General features: G+C 41.6%; 2 protein-coding genes across 2 annotated transcripts in view; both read left to right on the top strand.

Annotated features, from left to right (window-relative positions):
• Positions 1-1,609: 1,609 nt before the first annotated feature.
• Positions 1,610-13,459, top strand: si:dkey-111f13.5 (apical junction molecule). The gene is made up of 6 exons (XM_057340737.1): positions 1,610-1,755; positions 9,627-9,799; positions 10,475-10,720; positions 11,997-12,124; positions 12,343-12,412; positions 12,691-13,459. Exons 1-6 carry the CDS (start codon positions 1,674-1,676, stop codon positions 12,835-12,837), a joined length of 846 nt encoding a protein of 281 aa, XP_057196720.1. The 5' UTR covers positions 1,610-1,673; the 3' UTR covers positions 12,838-13,459.
• Positions 13,460-14,211: 752 nt separating this feature from the next.
• Positions 14,212-20,450, top strand: part of efnb3b (ephrin-B3b) — a 77,178-nt gene continuing 70,939 nt past the window's right edge. The window contains exon 1 of the mRNA XM_057334550.1: positions 14,212-15,251. Coding sequence (XP_057190533.1) covers positions 15,103-15,251 — 149 coding nt within the window. The 5' untranslated portion in view covers positions 14,212-15,102. The remainder of the gene's footprint in view (positions 15,252-20,450) is intronic.

A 20,450-nucleotide genomic window follows, 5' to 3' on the forward strand; every position in this document is an offset into this window, starting at 1 on the left:
GCAACTGCTGACATATTTACAGTTGAGACATTTGACAGACTTTCTTATTCAGAGTCACTTTTTTAAAAATAAATGTGAACAAATCATGAAGCACCTTCTACAACTCACTCTTCACTCTCGAAAATAATGGTGCTTCATGATGTCATAGAAGAACCATTTTTGGAACATAAAAAATTAAGAAAGAAATGGTTCTTATAAGAACCTTTGAGTGCATGTTTAGAAATGGTTTGCTAACACTTTACAATAAGGTTGTATTTATGTCAACATTAGTAAGTGTTAACTAACATGAACCAACAATGAGAGATGTAATTTTCCAGTATTCATCCTTGTTAAAGGAAAAGGAATCCTGTGAGCAAAAGGAAACTTTTGCTCACAGGTTCCCCCATGTGGTTGATAAGCGCAATTGTCTGTTACCAGTGTCGTAAATAATGTTGCTGTATAAGGTTCTTTGTGGGCAGCGCAATAAACGTGAATTTGTTTACTACGCAGATAGAACCGGCGAACGCAGAAACGTTGTTTGGAAACCATGCCGCAGTCTTCCGCAGGCAGGGGATGGGCAGGGCTGTGTGTACCGACCCGAACACAGAACTTACAGAGTGTGGTTGTAGCCGCTATGAGGCTACTCAGGTAGCAGCAGCAGTAGAATCCAGTTATGAGTTGTTCTACCACTGAAATAATTTTAGAGACATTATTTTAAGGTCGAAAAACTACAAAGTGTTGCTTTAAGAGCATTCCATTCCCTGGTGAGACAGGGTCTGACTCGCCAGATGTTCTTCAGGAAGGATCTGGGATTGGTATGTAGGTTACTAATGATAGGTTGTATACTTTGTTTGTGGGATGCTATAACAGGTTGTTTTTTGGATAAGAAGGTCGTGGATAAAATACCGGCGAGGGTTTTTCTTCTACTGGATGAATAGCACCTCCATTTTCAATAAATTCAATTTCAGATGATGAGCCATCCAGAGGTGAAATGCTTGCCGTGTAAGCACTGATTTGTCAGAATGGCTGGTGGTCAAGTTACGAAAATGAGAATTAGTTGGGTGTCATCTGCATAATAATATCTGAAGAAGCCATTAGAGATGAGAACTTCACAGAATGATTCAGAGTGAATGGAGAATAAAAGTGGTTAGAGCACCTGATTCTGTCAGAACTGTAGTGGGAAATTGGGGATGAAGTGGATCTTTGCAGTGATCCACACCTAAATAACCACAAAACACCCGAGCATCATGGTGGGGGGGACAAGGCAAGCGGCACAAACATTTTTAAAATGTAAAACTACTTTTTGTTATTTCTATTATTTCAGTTAAATCATTCCAACAGTTTGTGCTTTTAAAATATCTATTTAATTTCCATTTTAGCCTCAATATTTCGGGCTAAATATGACCCACAAATGAGCATGAACCCTAAAGCAAAAACATCTCAAATGACTAACACTGTGGGAGGCCGCTCATAAAACACTTCCACACTCACACGCTGGCAGGCATCTTGTTTCAAATCTCTCGGATCAAATCATCCTTGAATGTTAAGCAGCACGGTCTGTTGTTTTGTTGTCCATGTTGCTAAGCAACCATCAACAAAGAGAATGAGACGTGGTGAACGGGAGGAAATTGTGAGTTTTTGAGAGCCAATCTCAGGTGCTCCAGCAGTCCAAGACCCAGTGTTGTGGAGGGAAAATGTGGGACACAAGGTCTCTTGAGAAGATGGTCAACAGGACAACTCTGAGCACACGGCGTGTGCTCCACAAAAACATTCTTGGTGAGTGCAATCTATATAATACACAAACATGGTCTCTTGGTTCGTTCATTAGCACCAGATCACATCCAGGTTCACCTTTGGTTGTGTAGGGTAAATTCTTGCCGTAGGGCAGCACAGAACATTCTCGGCCTTTGACAACCAAAGCACAACACCGAAAAATCAGTGCCATCTACCTCCATCCACACTAATGACTTTGGCATTTACCAGCACAATGTATACTACTGGCCTTTTGTCTAACAAACAGACAAATATAGACAGAAGCGTCAGGAAATATGCTAAAGTTCATGCACCTAGAATAAATATATGAGTGAAACAAAAATCTATACTCACCCAGAGAAAAAAAGCTCAATAGTTTGTTTTTGGGGAGATGGCGAGATAACCCCTGTAGCGGTTTTAGCTGCATGTTAAAATAATGATGAGCTTAGCTCACCAAATATGATTCTCCACCAGATCTATCAAGATCACATCCATGAAATGAGTTATTTAAAACATCAATTTCAGTCAGGGAATTAGTTTAGCTCAAAGGAAAATACGTATAATAATCGTCATTAAGTATATATATTTTACTGTTTCTGATTAGCAGTATAGTGATAAAAATACTTTGTATTCGTCCAGCAAATACCAGTGTTGGGTGTTGATCCTTCTACTTCTGTACGCGGACATGCTGCACTAGCTTGTAAAAGAGTTAGAGGCAGACACACGTATGATATAATCGGCAATGAAATCGAGCAAATCCATTCGGCCTATGGACTTAACTCTAAAGTGACAGCCACCGTGACAGACAACGGGTCCAATTTTATTAAAGCTTTCAGAATGTTCCAAAAATCAAATTCTGATGAGGAATTAGAAGATGAAGAGGTGACATTTACTGATGTTGAGCAGACTCTCTTCACAGACTCTGATGGACAGTTTTCTCTCCCTCCACACTTAAGGTGTGCATCACACACACTGAACTTAATTTTTCATGATGTCGAGAAATGGCTTCAAGCAAACGAGTCAAAAGCCCTCTACAGAAGTGCGATTTCAAAGTGTTCTGCGCTGTGGACAAAAGCAAATCGTTCTTCTGTTGCTTCAGAGTTAATAGAGAATTTTTCCAAGAAAAAACTCATAGTGCCTACTTCAACACGATGGAATTCATTTCACGAAGCCCTGTCCAGGATCACTGACATTCCAGTTACTGAGTTAAATACTGTTTGCACTCAGTTTGGAATAAAATGCTTCACTGATCGTGAGTATCTGTTCCTAAAGGAATATTGTATCTTATTGAAGCCACTCACTGTAGCGCTAGACATATTGCAAGGAGAAGAGAACTGCTATTTTGGAACCCTTCTTCCAACTCTGGAGATTCTAATGTCCAGGACGCTGGCACTGCGGGATGAGTTTAGGATGACAGCATCTCTCCCTGATGTCATTGTTCAGGTAATCTGATATTTATACATATGGCTAAATCCTTGGTTTACCCATGGCTTAAATACATTTTTGTATTATTATTTTGTATTATTTTATGTGTCTGAAAAAGTGTCTGATGTATTTTTTTCTCATAGGCGATCAAGGTACGCTTTTCCTCTATGATGGACAATAAGGAAGCTCTCCTGGCTGCAGTCACTTTGCCCAAATTTAAGTTACGCTGGATCAGAGACTAAAAGAAAAAAGAAATGGTTAGGGCAATGCTTACAACAGAGTGCCGTGCCCTTGGGTTGCCTCTTGAAGACCAACAGTATAATGCTCAAGATCACAAGAAGCCTGCTGACTCCACTGATTACTTTTTTCATTTGAGGAGGAGGAGGACTGTACATACTCTGCTGAAACAGAGGTTATGGAATATTTGAAATCTGCAGGGTCTGAGCTGGGTGTTCTTATCCAATTTCCCAGGATCAAGGCCATTTTACTGAGGTACAACACAGCCACACCATCAAGCGCACCAGTGGAAAGGCTTTTTAGCCTGGTCAATCTTGTGCTCACTCCCAGAAGGAACAGACTGTCAAGCAAACGTTTTGAGAGACTTACATTAATGAGATACAACCACTTTTTCAAAAACATGGCAGCATTGTCAGCTGAGTAGTACAAATGAGATTTTCCTGAAAAACATACTGCATACAGTATGCATGAAATATGGTGCTCATTGCTTTGAAAAAAAAAACATTTCCAGCTTGATATTTTGCAGAGTAATTGTATATTTTTTGTTATTCAGATATTTTTCAGAGGTATTCTGTTTGTTAACTTAAGGTTACAGTGAAGTAGAAATGAGTTCATTTCGTTGAAACACATGACACGACTACATACATTATATATGAAAAATGGTACTACATTGCTTTGAAAGTAAGTTTCATGTTAACAGTTTGATACATGTCATGTTTAACTTTTCTTAGGTTAAGCTTTTTTGTTATTCAGACATGTTACTGAATAATTATATTTTTTTATTCAGAAATTTTGCCGAGATATTATGTCTGTTTTATGGTATGTTTTAATAAAGATAAAATGTTTTTAAAAGCTAAAAGGCTAAACTATTCCATGTTTGATTAACATTAACATTCCATGTTAAATTATTAAAAAGTAATTAGTTAAATTACTTATTGAGTAATTAAATTACTTTTCAGACTTTATCAAACAGTATTTAGAGCTGTAACATAGATCAAAACACAGTTTATGTGAGCGTTGATCACAGAAAACCCATCACAAGTGGATATATGGTTGTTTATTAAACTCTACACGGTGCGACATAACGACGATCACATAAACACAAACATTACATACATGAAACACAAACGTGATAGGGAGCGAGGAGAGAGAGAGTGAGAGAGAAAGCATGGCAGCGAGGCAGGTAAAGCATTTCTGAACACAAATAAAATCATCTTTAACAAAAACGCACAAACTTATCGCACCTATTCTATCTATAGAACCGGATACTTGCGAGCTCTGTGCTGGACCAGTATCCGTATGCGTGTGGAGAGTTGGAAATGTTCAAAAGGTTTCAGAACGCAGTCCTGCTGGAGTGATGAGTTTAGGGTTTAGCCCCGGTGTCTGAAGTTTGCAGGGCCTACGCGGCCTCCCAGCGGGGGACCGTAAGCCCCGGTCTATGCTGGATTCTCTTCTGCGCTGAATGTATCGGTGAATGATATTTTTATGTGCATACCTGCCCTGCGGGCCAATGCCATGAAAGCGATAAGTGGGCCAGAGAAAGGCCTTTTTTCTCATGGCGCCTTATTTGCATAGCTCTGACAGTATGGTTAATTTGCACATAATAACTAAACTTAGTTATGGACATAATACGATGTATGCTATAGTATTATAACATAGCTCATCAGATATGGAATTAAAAGAGGAGTTACATAGTAAACATACTATGCCTTGAATTATGTTAAGCTGTGAATCATCCCAACGTATGTATACAACAAAGCCTAAATCAAAACTTGCATCATTACTGGTTACAGGTAACTTAAGATTGCAAGAGTGCCAACACACAACAAGGATATTTATATATATTTATAGAAAAGGACAGTTTAGTGTAGTTTTGTCAGAGAAGTTTCTCTGGATAGCCTCAGATGGGGGAATATGTGTTATGTTCTTTTAACAACTTACTGATAGCAAAAGGGCCTCTGGAACCCCTGGAGAGATGATGGTCATAAAACTGTGGAGAAGCCCCAGGTATCATGCTATTTGGAGCCGACTCTCTGGGATCTAGGTGACCCCCAAGCGAGGTCTGTTAAACTCTGGTTTGGAGGGCGAAGTTTTATGACATGACATGATCCAACATTTGGCAAGTCAGGCTCTACAGTCAAAACTGGCAATAACCAATCCCCCCCATTCCATACAATGATTAATCAAAGCATATGTACAGTTAACAATTAAACCCGCAATGTTCAAACCATATCTACACTCCTGCTTGCAACACTGTGAGTACTCATTTTTATTTAAATCTGCAATCCCTAACTTTTGCCGCTATATCAGCATGCCCTGCCGTGCCACACAAAGCATAAAAAAATGAAGCCAAAGCAAATAGATTCCCCCCTGGTGGCTGGCTGCAGTATAGGTCATAAACCCGCCCTCTCCATGTAAAGAAATGGGACAGGGGGAAAATGTGTCATGGCTCTGCTTCATTTAGTCATGTTTTTCTTGGTCCTGTAGCAGAGTCATGACAAAGCCTTTGGTTATGTGTGGAGAGAAACATATTATTGTCCTTTTGACAATAATATACGTTCTCTCCAGTGTCTCGTCTCTGTTCCCGCCATCTCGTTTCCTCGTTAACTTTCCCTGAGTGTTTTATTACCCACACCTGCCCCATGTCGTTATCCCTCGTTTGTCTTCCTTTTAAATACCCTCTTGTTTCTTTGTCTTGTGCTCGTGGATGGTACTACGTCGTGTATGTGTATCGTGCCAGTCAGTGTTCCTGTGATCCTGTGTAAAGATCCCAGTCCAGTCCAGTCCAGTCCAGTCCAGTCCAGTCTTAGTAAGTGTTTAGTTTGGTTTGTCAAGTTATGTTTAGTCAAGTGTTATGTTAGTTTAGTCCAGTCTAGTTTATTTTTCCTGTCTTGTTTTTTACCCCCTCGTGGGTGTTTTGTTTCTGTTTTGTCTATTGTTTAATAAATATATTCCGTTAACCCCTTCATTGCCATTGCCTGCCTGCATTTGGGTTCTTCTCCACGTATTTCGTGACAGAATCCACACGCCACTATGAACCCAGCAGGCAGCACCTCGGCCTCTACCAGGCGGGAGTTGGCCAATTGGTGGCAGTCAACCACTGCCAGGATCCAGAGGGGCGACGGTCCGTTTCCTCCGCAGGGCGACCGGTTCCTCGCCGAATATGCCCAGGCATCGGCAAGGAGGAGAGGCTTTCTCCCCGAGGCTGTTATGAACGCCTTCTTCCTTGCGGGCCTGGTCAACCCTCCATCTCTGGAGGACCGAGAGAGAATGGTCAGGGGGTCATTCAAAGACATGGTTAATGGCCTCTCCTCCAGCGACCACCCAGGCTCCTCAAGCTCCCGCCTACCTCCTATTGCGGAGGATTGTGTAGTGGCAGTCGCCACCCTGGGGAACACCACACCTTCCGCTTCAGCCCCAGCAGTCTCGTCTCCACCAGTCACCCTCCGTGGCAAGCGAGGAAGGAGGGCGTCCGGGGAAGTGTCTACAGACTCCTCTGGTGCGGAGCTAGCCACGCCCTCCACTAGCTGCCTCGCAGCCGTACACAGGCCCTGCGGTTCGGTTGAAGAAGAAGAGGCAGCGGAGGGGGCGCGGACTCCAACCCAGCCATGCACCCAGCCAGTGCAGCGGCTCCAGTCTGCGTCCAGTCCGGTGCAGCCGGCGTCCAGTCCGGTGCAGCCGGCGTCCAGCCGGTCCAGCCCGGTGTCCAGTCTGTGTCCAGCCCGGTGTCCAGTCTGTGTCCAGCCGGTGTCCAGTCTCCAGTGTCCAGTCGGCCAGCCGCCATGTCCTTCAGTGTCCAGTCCGTGCAGCTGGGTCCAGTCTGTCCAGTCTGTGTCCAGTCCTGTGTCCAGTCCGGTGATCCAGCCGGCGTCCAGTCCGGTGATCCAGCCGGCGTCCAGTCCGGTGACCGCCGGCGTCCAGTCCGGTGTCCGCCGGCATCCAGTCCGGTGCCAGCCGGCGTCCAGTCCGGTGGTCCAGCCGGCGTCCAGTCCGGTGCAGCCGGCGTCCAGTCCGGTGTTCCAGCCGGCGCTCAAGCCGCGCTCCAGCCGGCTTACCAGCCGGCGTCAAGCCCTGTCCAGCCGGCCTTCCAGCCGGCGTCAAGCCCTGTCCAGCCGGCCTTCCAGCCGGCGTCAAGCCCTGTCCAGCCGGCCTTCCAGCCGGCGTCAAGCCCTGTCCAGCCGGCCTTCCAGCCGGCGTCAAGCCCTGTCCAGCCGGCCTTCCAGCCGGGTCAAGCCCTTCCAGCCGGCCTTCCAGCCGGCGTCAAGCCCTGTCCAGCCGGCCTTCCAGCCGGCACCAGCTTCCAGCCGGCCTTCCAGCCGGTCCCTGGGAACTCCCAGGGCCAAAGACTGTCCCCCCCAGGACTCCCCCTAATCCCCAGGACTCGCGCCCTCGAGGCAGCCGGGGACTGGGACTGTTCCCCTTCTCCCCTCCCCCATGGACTGCCTCCATGGCCGTGTTTGGCCCCTCCCCCCTCCTTGTTTGTTATTTTTGTTAAGTCACCCCAATCCCTTAGTCTTGTTGTCTTGTCTGCCCCTTGTCTTGTTCACCATGTTTGTCTGGTTTTTGTCACTGTCTCAGTCGGTCTTGTCTCGTCCGTCTACCCCTTGGTGAGCACCTGGGGGTGCTCATTAAAGGGGGGGCTTCTGTCATGGCTCTGCTTCATTTAGTCATGTTTTTCTTGGTCCTGTAGCAGGAGTCATGACAAAGCCTTTGGTTATGTGTGGAGAGAAACATATTTTGTCCTTTTGACAATAATATACGTTCTCTCCAGTGTCTCGTCTCTGTTCCGCCATCTCGTTTCCTCGTTACTTTCCCTGAGTGTTTATATTACCCACACCTGCCCCTGTCGTTATCCCTCGTTTGTCTTCCCTTTAAATACCCTCTTGTTTCTTTGTCTTGTGCTCGTGGATTGTACTACGTCGTGTATGTGTATCGTGCCAGTCAGTGTTCCTGTGATCGGTCTGTGTAAAGATCCCAGTCCAGTCTTAGTAAGTGTTTAGTTTAGTTTGTCAAGTTATGTTTAGTCAAGTGTTATGTTAGTTTAGTCCAGTCTAGTTTATTTTTCCTGTCTTGTTTTTTACCCCCTCGTGGGTGTTTTGTTTCTGTTTTGTCTATTGTTTAATAAATATATTCCGTTAACCCCTTCATTGCCATTGCCTGCCTGCATTTGGGTTCTTCTCCACGTATTTCGTGACAAAATGACTAGTTTAAAAACAGCTTTTCTGTCCTTTCAGTTAGTTCTTATAATGCTGATGTAAGTCCAAATGTTTGTTTTTCGATTACGTTTGGTTTTAGTTATAAGAAAAGGGGTTGTGGCAACATGATTTCTTCATTTACGAGTAATTGGGCAGTATAAGCGGGGCCTTGACATGAATATATTAATCAAATGTATCCCTAAATAGTAGAGATGCACTGATGCTAAATTTCTCTACCGATAGCCGATTATTCAAAGTGATATCTGCCAATGCCGACTCTGAAGATGTATATTTCTTAACTTTCTGAACGTTATCAATTCATATGATGACTATTAATATCGAACATATAACTGGTGATGTTTCTTAACATTTTCTATATACAGAGCACAAATTCATTACATTTTCCTGTCATATTTTGATTGACAGGATATATTGCCCTCCCGATCATTAGCTATTTTTAAACTCTGCCGACAGTGAAAATTTGGTTTTATCGACCAATACCGATTATTGGGTGATATATTAGTGCATGTCTACTAAATAGGATAAAAGTGTCCACCACAAGCGTAAATGAAATGTTCTTATTTAATCTTGGATGGAAATGATCCAAGTTCACATGGAAAGTTTTTACTTTTGATTCCAGTCCTTTAGTAAATCAGAGCACAATCTGAAACATTGTGCTCTCCTTCTAAGGAGAAACAGAAGCAGGAGACACATTTGCTCCATTGATCTATTCTCACTGCAGTCTATCAGAAGCAGATCAAAGAGTTTTCATTTGTCGTTTGAATCACTTCCTCGTTAATATTTTATTTTAAATAACGGTTATGCTTTGCTTATGTTGATTACATTACACGGCTTTTCACAACAAAGCATATATGACAGAAAAAGAATTGCCATTAATTAAGAAACATCCAAGAAGACAGATTTATTTGTTTTATATTATTAGTTTAAATTAATAGTATTATTAGTAACTATTTGTTTATCTAACTAGTAGTTTTAATGTGCTACCACCTGTTACATCACCGGTCCTTCCTCTTGCAGACCTTGAAGAACAATCGTCTCCGTGCTCATCTCTGAACGCCAGAACAGACAAGCACCTGAAATCTCCTCTGAAGCCTGTGATTGGGTGGGACAAGCCTGACATTCCTGCCTTGGAAGAATTTAAGCTGGTGGCAGAGAAGGAGAAACATACCGCTCTTAGACTGCAGGAGGAGGTTGATATTTGTAATCCTCAAATGAACCATGTCGAAAATTAATTAATACAGACATGCTAGACTGTAACACTATGTCTCCTGGAATTCAGAAAGCCATACTTCAGTCTCCAAGGATGCAGCCTGCGGAGATTTTTATTAAGACTTGATTAAAACTTTCTGATAAAAGAGTCCAACTGTTTCTAATTCAGCGTATTTCCTGTCCAGCAGCAATATAATCCTCAAGTTCTTTCCTTGCTGCATCCGAGTGGCAGATTAAATGAATGATCCGGTCGCTACTCCAACGCTGGTAGCAGTCAGAGCTTTGCTATTGTGTCAGAGAAATAAGAAGAGCTTTTGTAATAGGGTGTAATTGCTTGTGTAATTGCTCTCCAGGGAAAGCAGGCAGCAGCCAAACCCAGAGACAGCTCTGCTCTTCAAAAGCCCAGTACAGTTGCCCTGCCAACAATGATCATTCATCCTTTTCTTTCTCTCCCTCCCTTACGCCCGCTGTCTCCTTGTGTTCTCTCTACCTTTCCATCTCTCGCGTTCCGCTTTCGAACCCAACATCTTTATCATCCACCGGTTTCTTCTGTTTTTCATCCATCTCTATCCTCCCCTCTTGGTTTATCTCTGCTTTCTTCCTGCTGCCCCTCACATTCTTCTTGACCTTTTTCATCCCCTTCACCTCTTCCCCAGAGGCTTCGGGCCCAGTTTGAAGAGGCTCTGCGAGCGAGGGACAGGCTGGAAGCTGAAGTGAGGCTGGAGCTGCAGGTGGAGCTGCAGGGTATGTTCAGAGCTCATTGTGATAACCTGAGGGCTCAGATGGAGGAGAAGAAGGTCCAGGCCGCAGGGGAGGCCTGCAGGAAACTGAGAGAACAACTGGAGAAAGAGGCAGAAGAGGACAGACAGAGAATAATACAGGCTTTACGAAATGAAAATCAGGTATTTGCGTTTTTTTCTGGAATCGTTTATTTATCTCTGTTGGGTCCAAATGTTCCCCTAATGACAGTGAAAGCACTAAATAACTTCTTTCTTTATATCGTCGCTGTCCTTCTGAAACCTTGTATGTCCAAATTCGCTGTTTTTCAGGAAATAGAAAAAACACGGTTCTTTTTAGATGATTACAACTGGGTTGCCACAGTTGACAAGCACTTATTAATACTTGGTTAAATATTTGCAAAACCCAGTGACAAACATAAAGGGTGACTAATAATAATAATTTATGGCAAAAACATCTAAAACTTGGAATATGAAGATACAAGGTTTCAAAAGGACAGCAGCTATATTTAAAAACGAACACAACGTTTGTATTTGAGGTAGACTTTTCTTTTACTTGTCATCATACTTAAAGATCTGGACAAACTTCACAACCCTATGCTGTATTAATTTTGGTAACTCACACAACAGGCATAAACGATTAAAGGGATAGTTCATCCAAAAAGGAAAATTCTGTCATAATTTACTCACGCTCATGTAATTTCATACCTGTATGAATTACTTTGTTCCGATGAACAAAAAGAAAGATATTTGGAAGAATGTAATTTTCAGTTCCGGGACATCATTGACCACCATAGAAGGATGAATTAAACGGTAGTCAAAGGTGCCCGATAACTCTGTTTTCCTTAATACTTCTAAATATCTTATTTTGAGTTCAACAGAACAAAAAAAATACAATATTTTTTTCCCTACTATGGTAGTGGATGATGTCCCAGAGCTGAAAATGTCTAACATTCTTCCAAACATCTTTCTCTGTGTTCATTGGAACAAAGAAATTTATACAGGTTTGAAACAACCCGAGGGTGAGTAAATGATCATTTTTGGATGAACTATCCCTTTAAGCTGTGTATCATTGTTTTGTACAGGCAAATAATACAATAAAATAAATGGAAAATAAAATGTAAAAATCACTGTACTTTTTAAATGATTAAATACTGTTGTCAAAGTTGACAAGCACTTTTTAATACTTTTGTTGGTTAGATATTTGCAAACCGCAGTGACAAACATAAAGGGTGACTAATTTGATTTATGTAAAAAAACTCAAAATATGGAGATAATTTTGGATCTTATTATAGAGATTATTTTGGAAGTTTTAGTAGGACACCAGCGATATAATACAGTACAAATATAACGTAATATAACATAATATAATATTAATGAGGAACAATAAGAGTCACCAGCATGATATAAAACATAACAAGAGCCTCATTCTGTTTGTCAGGAGGATGTAAGGATGTGTGTGCAGGAGGCAGTGAAAAGTGTTTGTGATGAGTGCGACATGAAGGCGGAGAGAGAGAGACACGTCCTACAGGACAAGCATGCAGAGGAGATATCTGAACTTCATGACAGGCAAACACACATGAAACTGTCCTCCTGCTCATTCAATTCTCTTTTTTACAGACCTCTTTGAAATGTCATCGCTTTCTTGTGTTTCTCTGCTCTCTGTCCTTTCCAGAGAACGTCTGGAATGTATTCTTTTTTCTGTCATCACCATCAATGCCTCACCTATGCTTGTCCAACTTTCTTCATTAGTGCCTGTGCATACGGTATGTGTCTGTGTGTTCCAGGCTCCGGCAGCTGCAGGACAGTCTGGAGCAAGTCTGCCGGGAGCGCGTTGAGTATGAAGCAGAATTTAAGGTCAGCTTCCGTAATGAGGTCATCATAAATAAATGAACAGCTCTAAAATGGTGCCCACTCCAGTCCAGCGTCTGCAACACCCAGGAACAAAGTGACTTAATAAGACAACGCTTGTTCTCTCCACTGATGTTTTCCTGACGTTTGTGCATTAGTCTTTGCATCAGCACCGTCACAGTCAGCTGTGTTGACCTTTGACCTTTTGCTTGAGGATTCATTTTTATGACTCATCACTTTAATGAATAAAAAGTCACATGCTTCCGTGTCTCTCTCTCTTTTAGAAGGTGCAGGCTAGCTACAGGCGGTTTGTGGATCTGACTGATTCCTCCCTTCACTCTGATTACCTCTTAAAACTCCGCAGACTGGGAAGAGAGCCGGGTCTCACAGACACTGCGTCACAAACTGATGACATCACACCTGAACTGTGACCTTGTGATGCCTGTAATCTCACTTGGGTGTCACGGTGTGAAATGATATGCTCTCTAACACTCTTTTATACAGTGTTTTACAGATGTGTTTTAGACCTTATGAGGTAACACTAAAGTTGTATTTGTTAACCTTAGTAAAAGCATTAGCTGACATGAACGACAATAAAGCACAATGTAGATTTTTTTTACATTTATTCATCTTTGTTAGTTAATGTCAGTTCAAGTTAGTTCGTTGTGCATTATCTTATGTCAACAGTTACACTTATCTTTGTTCTTATTACGGTTATTATGGAAAATTGATTAGTAAATGCTAAAATGAACATATACACATTTACTGTAAATGTCCTTTTAAAAAAGTTTTTTTTTCTGCATGAATATTTGCTTTATATTATTTTAAATATTTACTTTACTGCAAAAAAAGAGATAAGGATAATTCGTGGGAAAACAGTCACAAAAATGTTAACCTCAAATCTTCAAAAATGTTTGTGCTCATGTTACTTGTCAATTACTCATATTTAAATGTAATTTTAAATGTCATCTTAAAGTTTTGTTTTTATAAAATTAAATGTCACTTTAATATCAAGATATGCCTGACATGTTTTGTTGTTTTTCATGTCCCTTCTTCATTGTGTTGCTTTTTTCTCGGCTGTCCAATAAATCATCCTGATACGGAGCGTGTATGTATTTTTTGTAGTATTTTTACTTTACCACGAGGTGTCAGTGTAGTCAAGGTTTTACCTTTCTTGGCTGACGGCTTCTTGTAGTAAGTAGCCTTATACACTTTTAGCTGTTGTTTTCAGATGTGACCGACAGGCATATATTTAATTAATTAATGTTTCACATAGAGAGAACGCTTCATAATCATTTCAGCGGCCTTCGCTTGGATGGAACAGAGAACAACTTCTCTTTATCGGCTGCATATCGTACTAAGCTTATTATTAGTGTCGTTACCAAAGCTATTACACGCACATTTGCCAGCGAGCGCACTGGGGGCGCTGTAACTCTTTAAGCCTTCGCTTCTGAATGCACAGCGTTAATCGGTGTGATCGGGAGCCAAGGATCACATCCACTGATTTAAAACGCAAAGGAATAGCGCTTAAGGAACACACAATAAACTTCGTCCAGAGACTGTTTTGGCATTTAAATGCATGGAAACGGAGACATTTTTACGTGAGCATTGGGAACATATGGTTGCATGATATTATATAGATCCGTTCATGACTGTGTTTTAAAACCATGCGGAAAAAATCCCCAAAAGAAAAATTCGCTCCGTTAGTGCGCACCCCAGCCGGAAGATGGGATTTTTCTTATTCCAGCGCACACACCTCCCCTTTCCCCCTCCCTCTCTCTCTCTTTCTCAAACAACTCAGTCTGTCAGTGTGCGCCTAGCGTTGGGAACAAGTCTCACTAGTCGGATTTTAAACCGGTGAGAGAGACACGTCGAGAGATTCCAAGCAGGACAGACCAGAAATGAACTATCTAATGACTTGCCACATCCGTGCACAGTCTGAAAGAGCCTGCACTCGAGACTCATGAATAAGGATTGCATTCTTTTTTTCCACCTTGGAAGATCTGGCAATAATTTTGTGTATCCACACATTTGTACGTTTGTTTTGATTTGGCGTGCGTGCTTTTGCAATAATTCGTTTCGGTCATTTTGTTTGGTTAATTTGTGAATTGCACGTTTTGCGGAATAGCCTAACTGGAATTTTGGAGCCAAGAATAATCCAATAGGAGAGTTTTACAGCATCAACATGTTATTCTGAAGATGGGACGTTGCGAGGCGAAGAAAAGCTCACCCATTTCAACCCATCATCCATCCACCATCGAGCTGTGACTACCACATTCCCTTCATAATTTGTCAACAACTGGACAAACAACAGTGGGAGTGAAACGAGAAGAGGAAAGTTCAGTCTAAACGCCGCGGAAAAACGATAAGAAAGAATTTCTGGAAAGTAAACTCTTGCAGAAAAACAGCAACAAACGCCTCTTGGAATTGATATTACAGCGGAGCGCTGTTCACACCTGCACGAGCTACTTTTCCATAAATGTGTATTTTGTGGAATTGTCTGCTTAAATCCACATAGACTACACCGTTGTTTAACTGTTCTCGTGCGTGTGGGTTCACGTAGATATTCATGCAGGCTCCCGAAACACGTTGTACCTGCTAACACTGACGGATTCACCCACTGGGGTTGAAGCACACACGCTTTGTTCAAAATCCAGAGCCTTCAAACCTCTGGGAGAATATCCCACGTAGATTTTATGGGTGTAAAAAGACGGAATTCGGGATTTGAGATGGCAAGTCGTGGCTGTGAAAATGGATTGGGAATTCTCCTGATATTCTTAGTGGATTTACTCGGGATCACGGCGACCAACATGGAGCCCATCTACTGGAATTCCGTGAACAAAAGGTAAGATCCGCAACTAAAGGCATTGGGCACGCTGTTTATTTTCGTTTATTTAAGAAGAGCTGATAGTCAAACGCCTCGTGCTTACACACAAATCGTTAGGCAGAGCGTTGAAGGACGGCTTTGAAATTTATCACGCCTCACACGGGGGAAGAAGGCTGTTAAGCGCTATTACGCAGACAAGCCCCTTAGTGGGTAATCACGAGTCTGCAGAAGTTACGAGCATCAATGTCGCCAGACTAATAAATGCCACATTTCATTGACGGTGTGCGTTGAGAAATTGTACGACAACAGCAGCAGTCGGTTAGCACTGTTTATTGACGCTGCGCTTTTCTTCACTTTTCTCATTGAGATGCGCTCCATTTAGATTGGTTTGAATTGCTCAACACCAAGTCTTTTTTTCCTTTAAAATGCCTTTAACCAATAACCTTTGTGAAAACGAGCGCGCGAGAAAGGCGAGGTACTGTACTCTTTCGGATTATTTTTTGTTACTTACCAACTTCTTTCCTGTCATGACGGTATAGTTAAAACAAAATATATTGTTCTCGCAAGGTGTAAACTTTCACTCTTGTTCTACACCTTCCACTAATGTGGAAAACACGTGAAGGTGCCGACTAGAAGAGTTTTACACGCAAGTGTTAACTTCGGATGCGCAATAAGTCCGTTTCCTTGCAACATTTATTACTCTAGTCACGGAGGTGACACGATTTCCCCCGGTATAGGAAGGAATACCGGATAATTTACTGCAAGGTTTGTCATTTTATGCATCTCTAAAGAAGGGGGAGGTTTCTGCTACCCAGCAATTGTGAATTAATTTAGTGGATACCAAAGAAACTCCGTGTCCGCCAAATAAACGGGGATTTATGACCGAGCAGACCCTAAACGAGCGCTTTTATTTCTCTCGCCCTTCTGTCATTACTCGGGTTGTTTAAATGGACACCCGGCGTCGTGGGAGCACTTGTGTGCCCGGTCTAAATCGGTATGTGGGTTATGAGGGGCTATTAGTGGTGCCACGAGCTCTTGAAAGACGAATAGGATTTTAATGTGTCCATGTGGCGCATATACCGGCTCTGCGCTTCAACAGATGCTGCTGGGGGATGGAGGAGGTTATTCTGTCCCAGTGGCCGCTGGCAGACGCTCTTAATGAGGGTGTTGCTTGTGTTAATCTTGTTGGGGTTTGTGGGACCTAATTTGATAGCAGGAGCGCGCGGGGAGGCTAGACCGTGACCGCGCGTTTTCTGCTTGACCTTTACCTGGAAGTGAGAAAACAGGCACCACTGTCAATCGCTTTAAATCGATTAAATCACTTGTAACCGACTCGAAATAGATTTAGTGGGGGCTAGTGTACTTTACATTAAACACATTTGTTGAATTTCACACTCTAGTTAGTGGTTAATTTGACATCCACTTGTAATAATACCAGATATATTTATATAAGCAACTACACGGGAAATTACTTTATAAATATATTATTAACATCATACTTTATTTTTTATTTATGAGGTTCAGTTCTTATATAAAAACACTGAAAGTAGTGTCCTTTAAGGCCCACTACAAACCTCTTTTGTATAGCCTACATATTGGGCTCTACAAAAGGTAAAACATTTGAGTGATTTTTTAGTGAGTTTTGCCCCAGGATACAAAATTCTACAATGTTCACACTAAAAGTAGCCATATGAAGGTTATATTGTTGGCAGTGCTGTATATTTAATAGGGATCAGTGAACCTCAGTGCTTTGAAGATGAAGTCCTGCACCTGTGGAATCTTTTATTTTCTCGTTCTCTCCCATCACTCTCTCTGTCACTTCTCTTCCCAGTTTCGCCTTCTCATGATGGAGCTGCTACTCTTTTCCGGATGCAAAATTAGAAACACGTGTAGCTTTTAGAAGATCGAGTGGAGGGGAGACATGAGAAGTGATGGGGGGGGTTCGGGGGGGCTTTTTTAACAGAGGGGCACATCCTTAAATGCATACAGAAATCAATATGTTCTAAGCCATGAATGTCAGTTTGTGTTTAAGAAAAGCTTCAGAAAATACAAGTGAAGCAGAAAGATCACCTTGAGATTGTCTGATTAGGGCAAATCAAATCTATAAAACAAAAATTGTATTTGCTTTACAGACGCTGCAATTTACTGTCTTTTTAGAATGGATATTTAATTACATTGACAAGGTTGAAAAATAAAAAACGGAATACCGTTGACCTGTGATTAGTAAACCCTATCAACATTTCTCACTCGATCAAGCATGTCCAGGAAGTGTCCTTCACTTTCTGACACTCACACCTTGGAACGTTGTTTACACATACAAGAAAGACAAAGTGAGTATGTGTGTCCTTGGGACCTTCCCCTTTTAGAATGAGCAAACAACATCCCTGACTGATGTTTCAGGTCAGGCAGGACCATGTATTTCTTACAACTGACTTTGTTAAGACGATGCTGGACAGGAAACTTGATCCCGAATGGTCACTAATGGTGCAGAAGGTTTTCACGCGCTTCTCTTTAAATCATTGTAATGGCTTGTCAGTGACTTGGATACAGCTCAAAGCAAAGGGGTAGTAATGAATTCAGACAAGTATGTCACTGTAAGGACTTGTGTTTTACTGTTTTATCATAAATGTCACAGGGACCTATTGTACCTGACTCTCAAAGACATTAAAATGTTACCCCCTACTGGATTCTCAATCATTAATTTATAGCAAGCTAATTGCCTCAGATAAAACTTCTGGTTAACCAGTCTTATGATCTTAAGGGGAGAGAAAATAAGAGATTTAGGAAATTTTGGAAGAGTGGATTTGACACAGTTCTCTCATATTAATGCCCCACCCAAAAATCAAAATGTGACAAAAACTCTCATTTTCTTTGGATAACAGTATCTTAATTAAATAAACATCTAATCAAAAACAAACTAGTTTATGCAGTTGTCAATGAAGAGTTTAGAAATGTTGTTAATTTGCTAAACTTTGCATTTTAAATGGCTTCACCTCTGGAAAATTAGATTTCGTTCCAGGAGGCTAAATACTTGTAAATTTGGGAAAATTAACATTTGTGCTCTGTGATTAAAGGAGAAATAATTATTTTATTTTTTGTGTGTTTTAATGATGGCTATGTTGCTTTGTTGATTATACAGAACAGGTTGTATACGTTTATGTACTGTAGATTTACAAAAACCATTCCCCAAGTTTTTTATATAATATTTGTAATTGAGAATTTAAAGTAACAATTAATTATCCTCATAAGCCAACAGACGTCTATGATACATGTTTATTTAGACAGCAGCATATACCTGTATGTGTACCAGATGAATTGTGGGTATAGTGTGTAGTTGTGTGTGTCTGTGTGAAATAGTGATGTTTCAGCTCTTCGCTTCTGAAATTGTGAAAATTGTGTGTGTGTGGTGCAGGGTCTGCTGGAGGCTTTACGAGCGCTCAGCAACAGGAGCTGTGAAAATGGCTCTCAGCTGATGTGGCAGAATAACTGCAGACCAGACACTCACAGACACAAACACACAAAAGCAATAGAATGCGGAAACAAAGGCGCCTTCCCTGCGGAGACCGCCAGAAGTGTGTTCATGGGTCGTGTGATGCAAATATAATAACACTTCTGTGTGCGGAGACACATCTAGAAATTTGTGAGGTGCCGGTGGTAATATAAGTTTCTAAGAAAATAATTAAAAGCACGTCGATCGTCACACACACAGGCAGTGTGATTGTTAAACACACTCAGACATGTGGGGAGATGTGTGTTCATGTTGCGGGCCTCCAGGCCTCCTAAACCCTTACAGCGTTATACAACTGTGTGTGTGTGTGTGGTCTTGCTCTGAACATCTCTCGTCACCTCAGTGTTTGTTTGAGTCTGTGTGTATTTGTGCGTGCAGGTATGTGACGACAGTTCTCGGAAACAGGGCCTCCTCACTTTAAGACATAATACTTAAGCACAGATGGACCAAGCACACATATTAAACAGAGAATCGGTTTAACTTATCATACCCTTCTGTCTTCTCTTCATTCTTGGGTTTCTTCAAAGACTCATAAAGAGTAATAAAGCTGATCAGGGTCTTGTCTGTATACCCACCTGCTGCTACAGATGTTAAGACCTTCACTTCAGATTTCAATCTCTCGCTCTCTCTCTCGCTCTCTTATTTGTTTGATTACATTCAGATCTTTGGGATCACGAGTGTGTGTTTGTGTGTGATTTGGTAGGTTTACACACAAACCGCTTTTACTAATTAGGATCACCCCCTACTTTTTCTGTAAGGTCCAGCCTGGGTCAAAACACCCACACCCTATCAGGGTTGGGTCTGGGAAATGACACAGGAAAGTGGGGATGAATAGAAAGATAAGGATAGGTGGAGGCGTTTGTGCTACAGACGTAAATGGTTTTTGTGGGGTTGTTGAGGAGAGCCGAGCAATTTCTTCAGTCAGACATTTTTTACCTGGTGGGATACAAAAAATATAAAAGTACATTTGGAGGACTCCAAAACACATCTAGGGACCAGAATATCATAGCAACTCATTGGTGGCCTCTTTAAATCTGTACCATGAACAACCTCTTAACATTTTCCAGACAACCACCCACACCAGCCTAAAACTGCGACGATACAGTTTGCACATGCAAGCTTCATGCACATTTGTACAAATCAAAATGTTAATTTAAAAAAATCTATTTCTTTCTGGTCTATCTTTGGTTTCATCTTTCTTACGCCACTGTGCACAACAGGCCTTATTACTATAGATTAGCCCATATCACCGAAGATCCACTTTTATTGACTCGTGGCTTTCCTGCCTCTCCGTCTTGGTCTCTAAGCTCTGATCTGGGATCGGCTTTCATATAAACAACAAAAAGAATGCAAGTTTGCATGGCTGTTTTTAAATCTGTATGTAATCACAGACAGCGGTCCAGGGCTGAAAGTGAGTCTGCGTGAGGTAGCACTGTTTACACAGACTAATGAATTGTGAATGTAAGTGGATCTCTGTACTCTTAACCGATAGCTCTAGGGGTTAAAAACCGTAGTGGTTTGGCCTATAGAATAAAACTGAGATCACTTTTGTTTTTTAGACACAGCAATGAGAAAAAACGTGATAAATCTCACATGTGTCTCCTTTAGGGGGTTTTGTAAGGGATCTCAAAACAAACTACTGTTTTTAATCCAGTTTCCTTATTATGTCAAATGTTGCCTCACTTGTGTAAATTTACAAGAAAACTCAG

This window comes from Triplophysa rosa, linkage group LG1, assembly GCF_024868665.1.
Source record: "Triplophysa rosa linkage group LG1, Trosa_1v2, whole genome shotgun sequence".
Classification (NCBI taxonomy): domain Eukaryota; kingdom Metazoa; phylum Chordata; class Actinopteri; order Cypriniformes; family Nemacheilidae; genus Triplophysa; species Triplophysa rosa.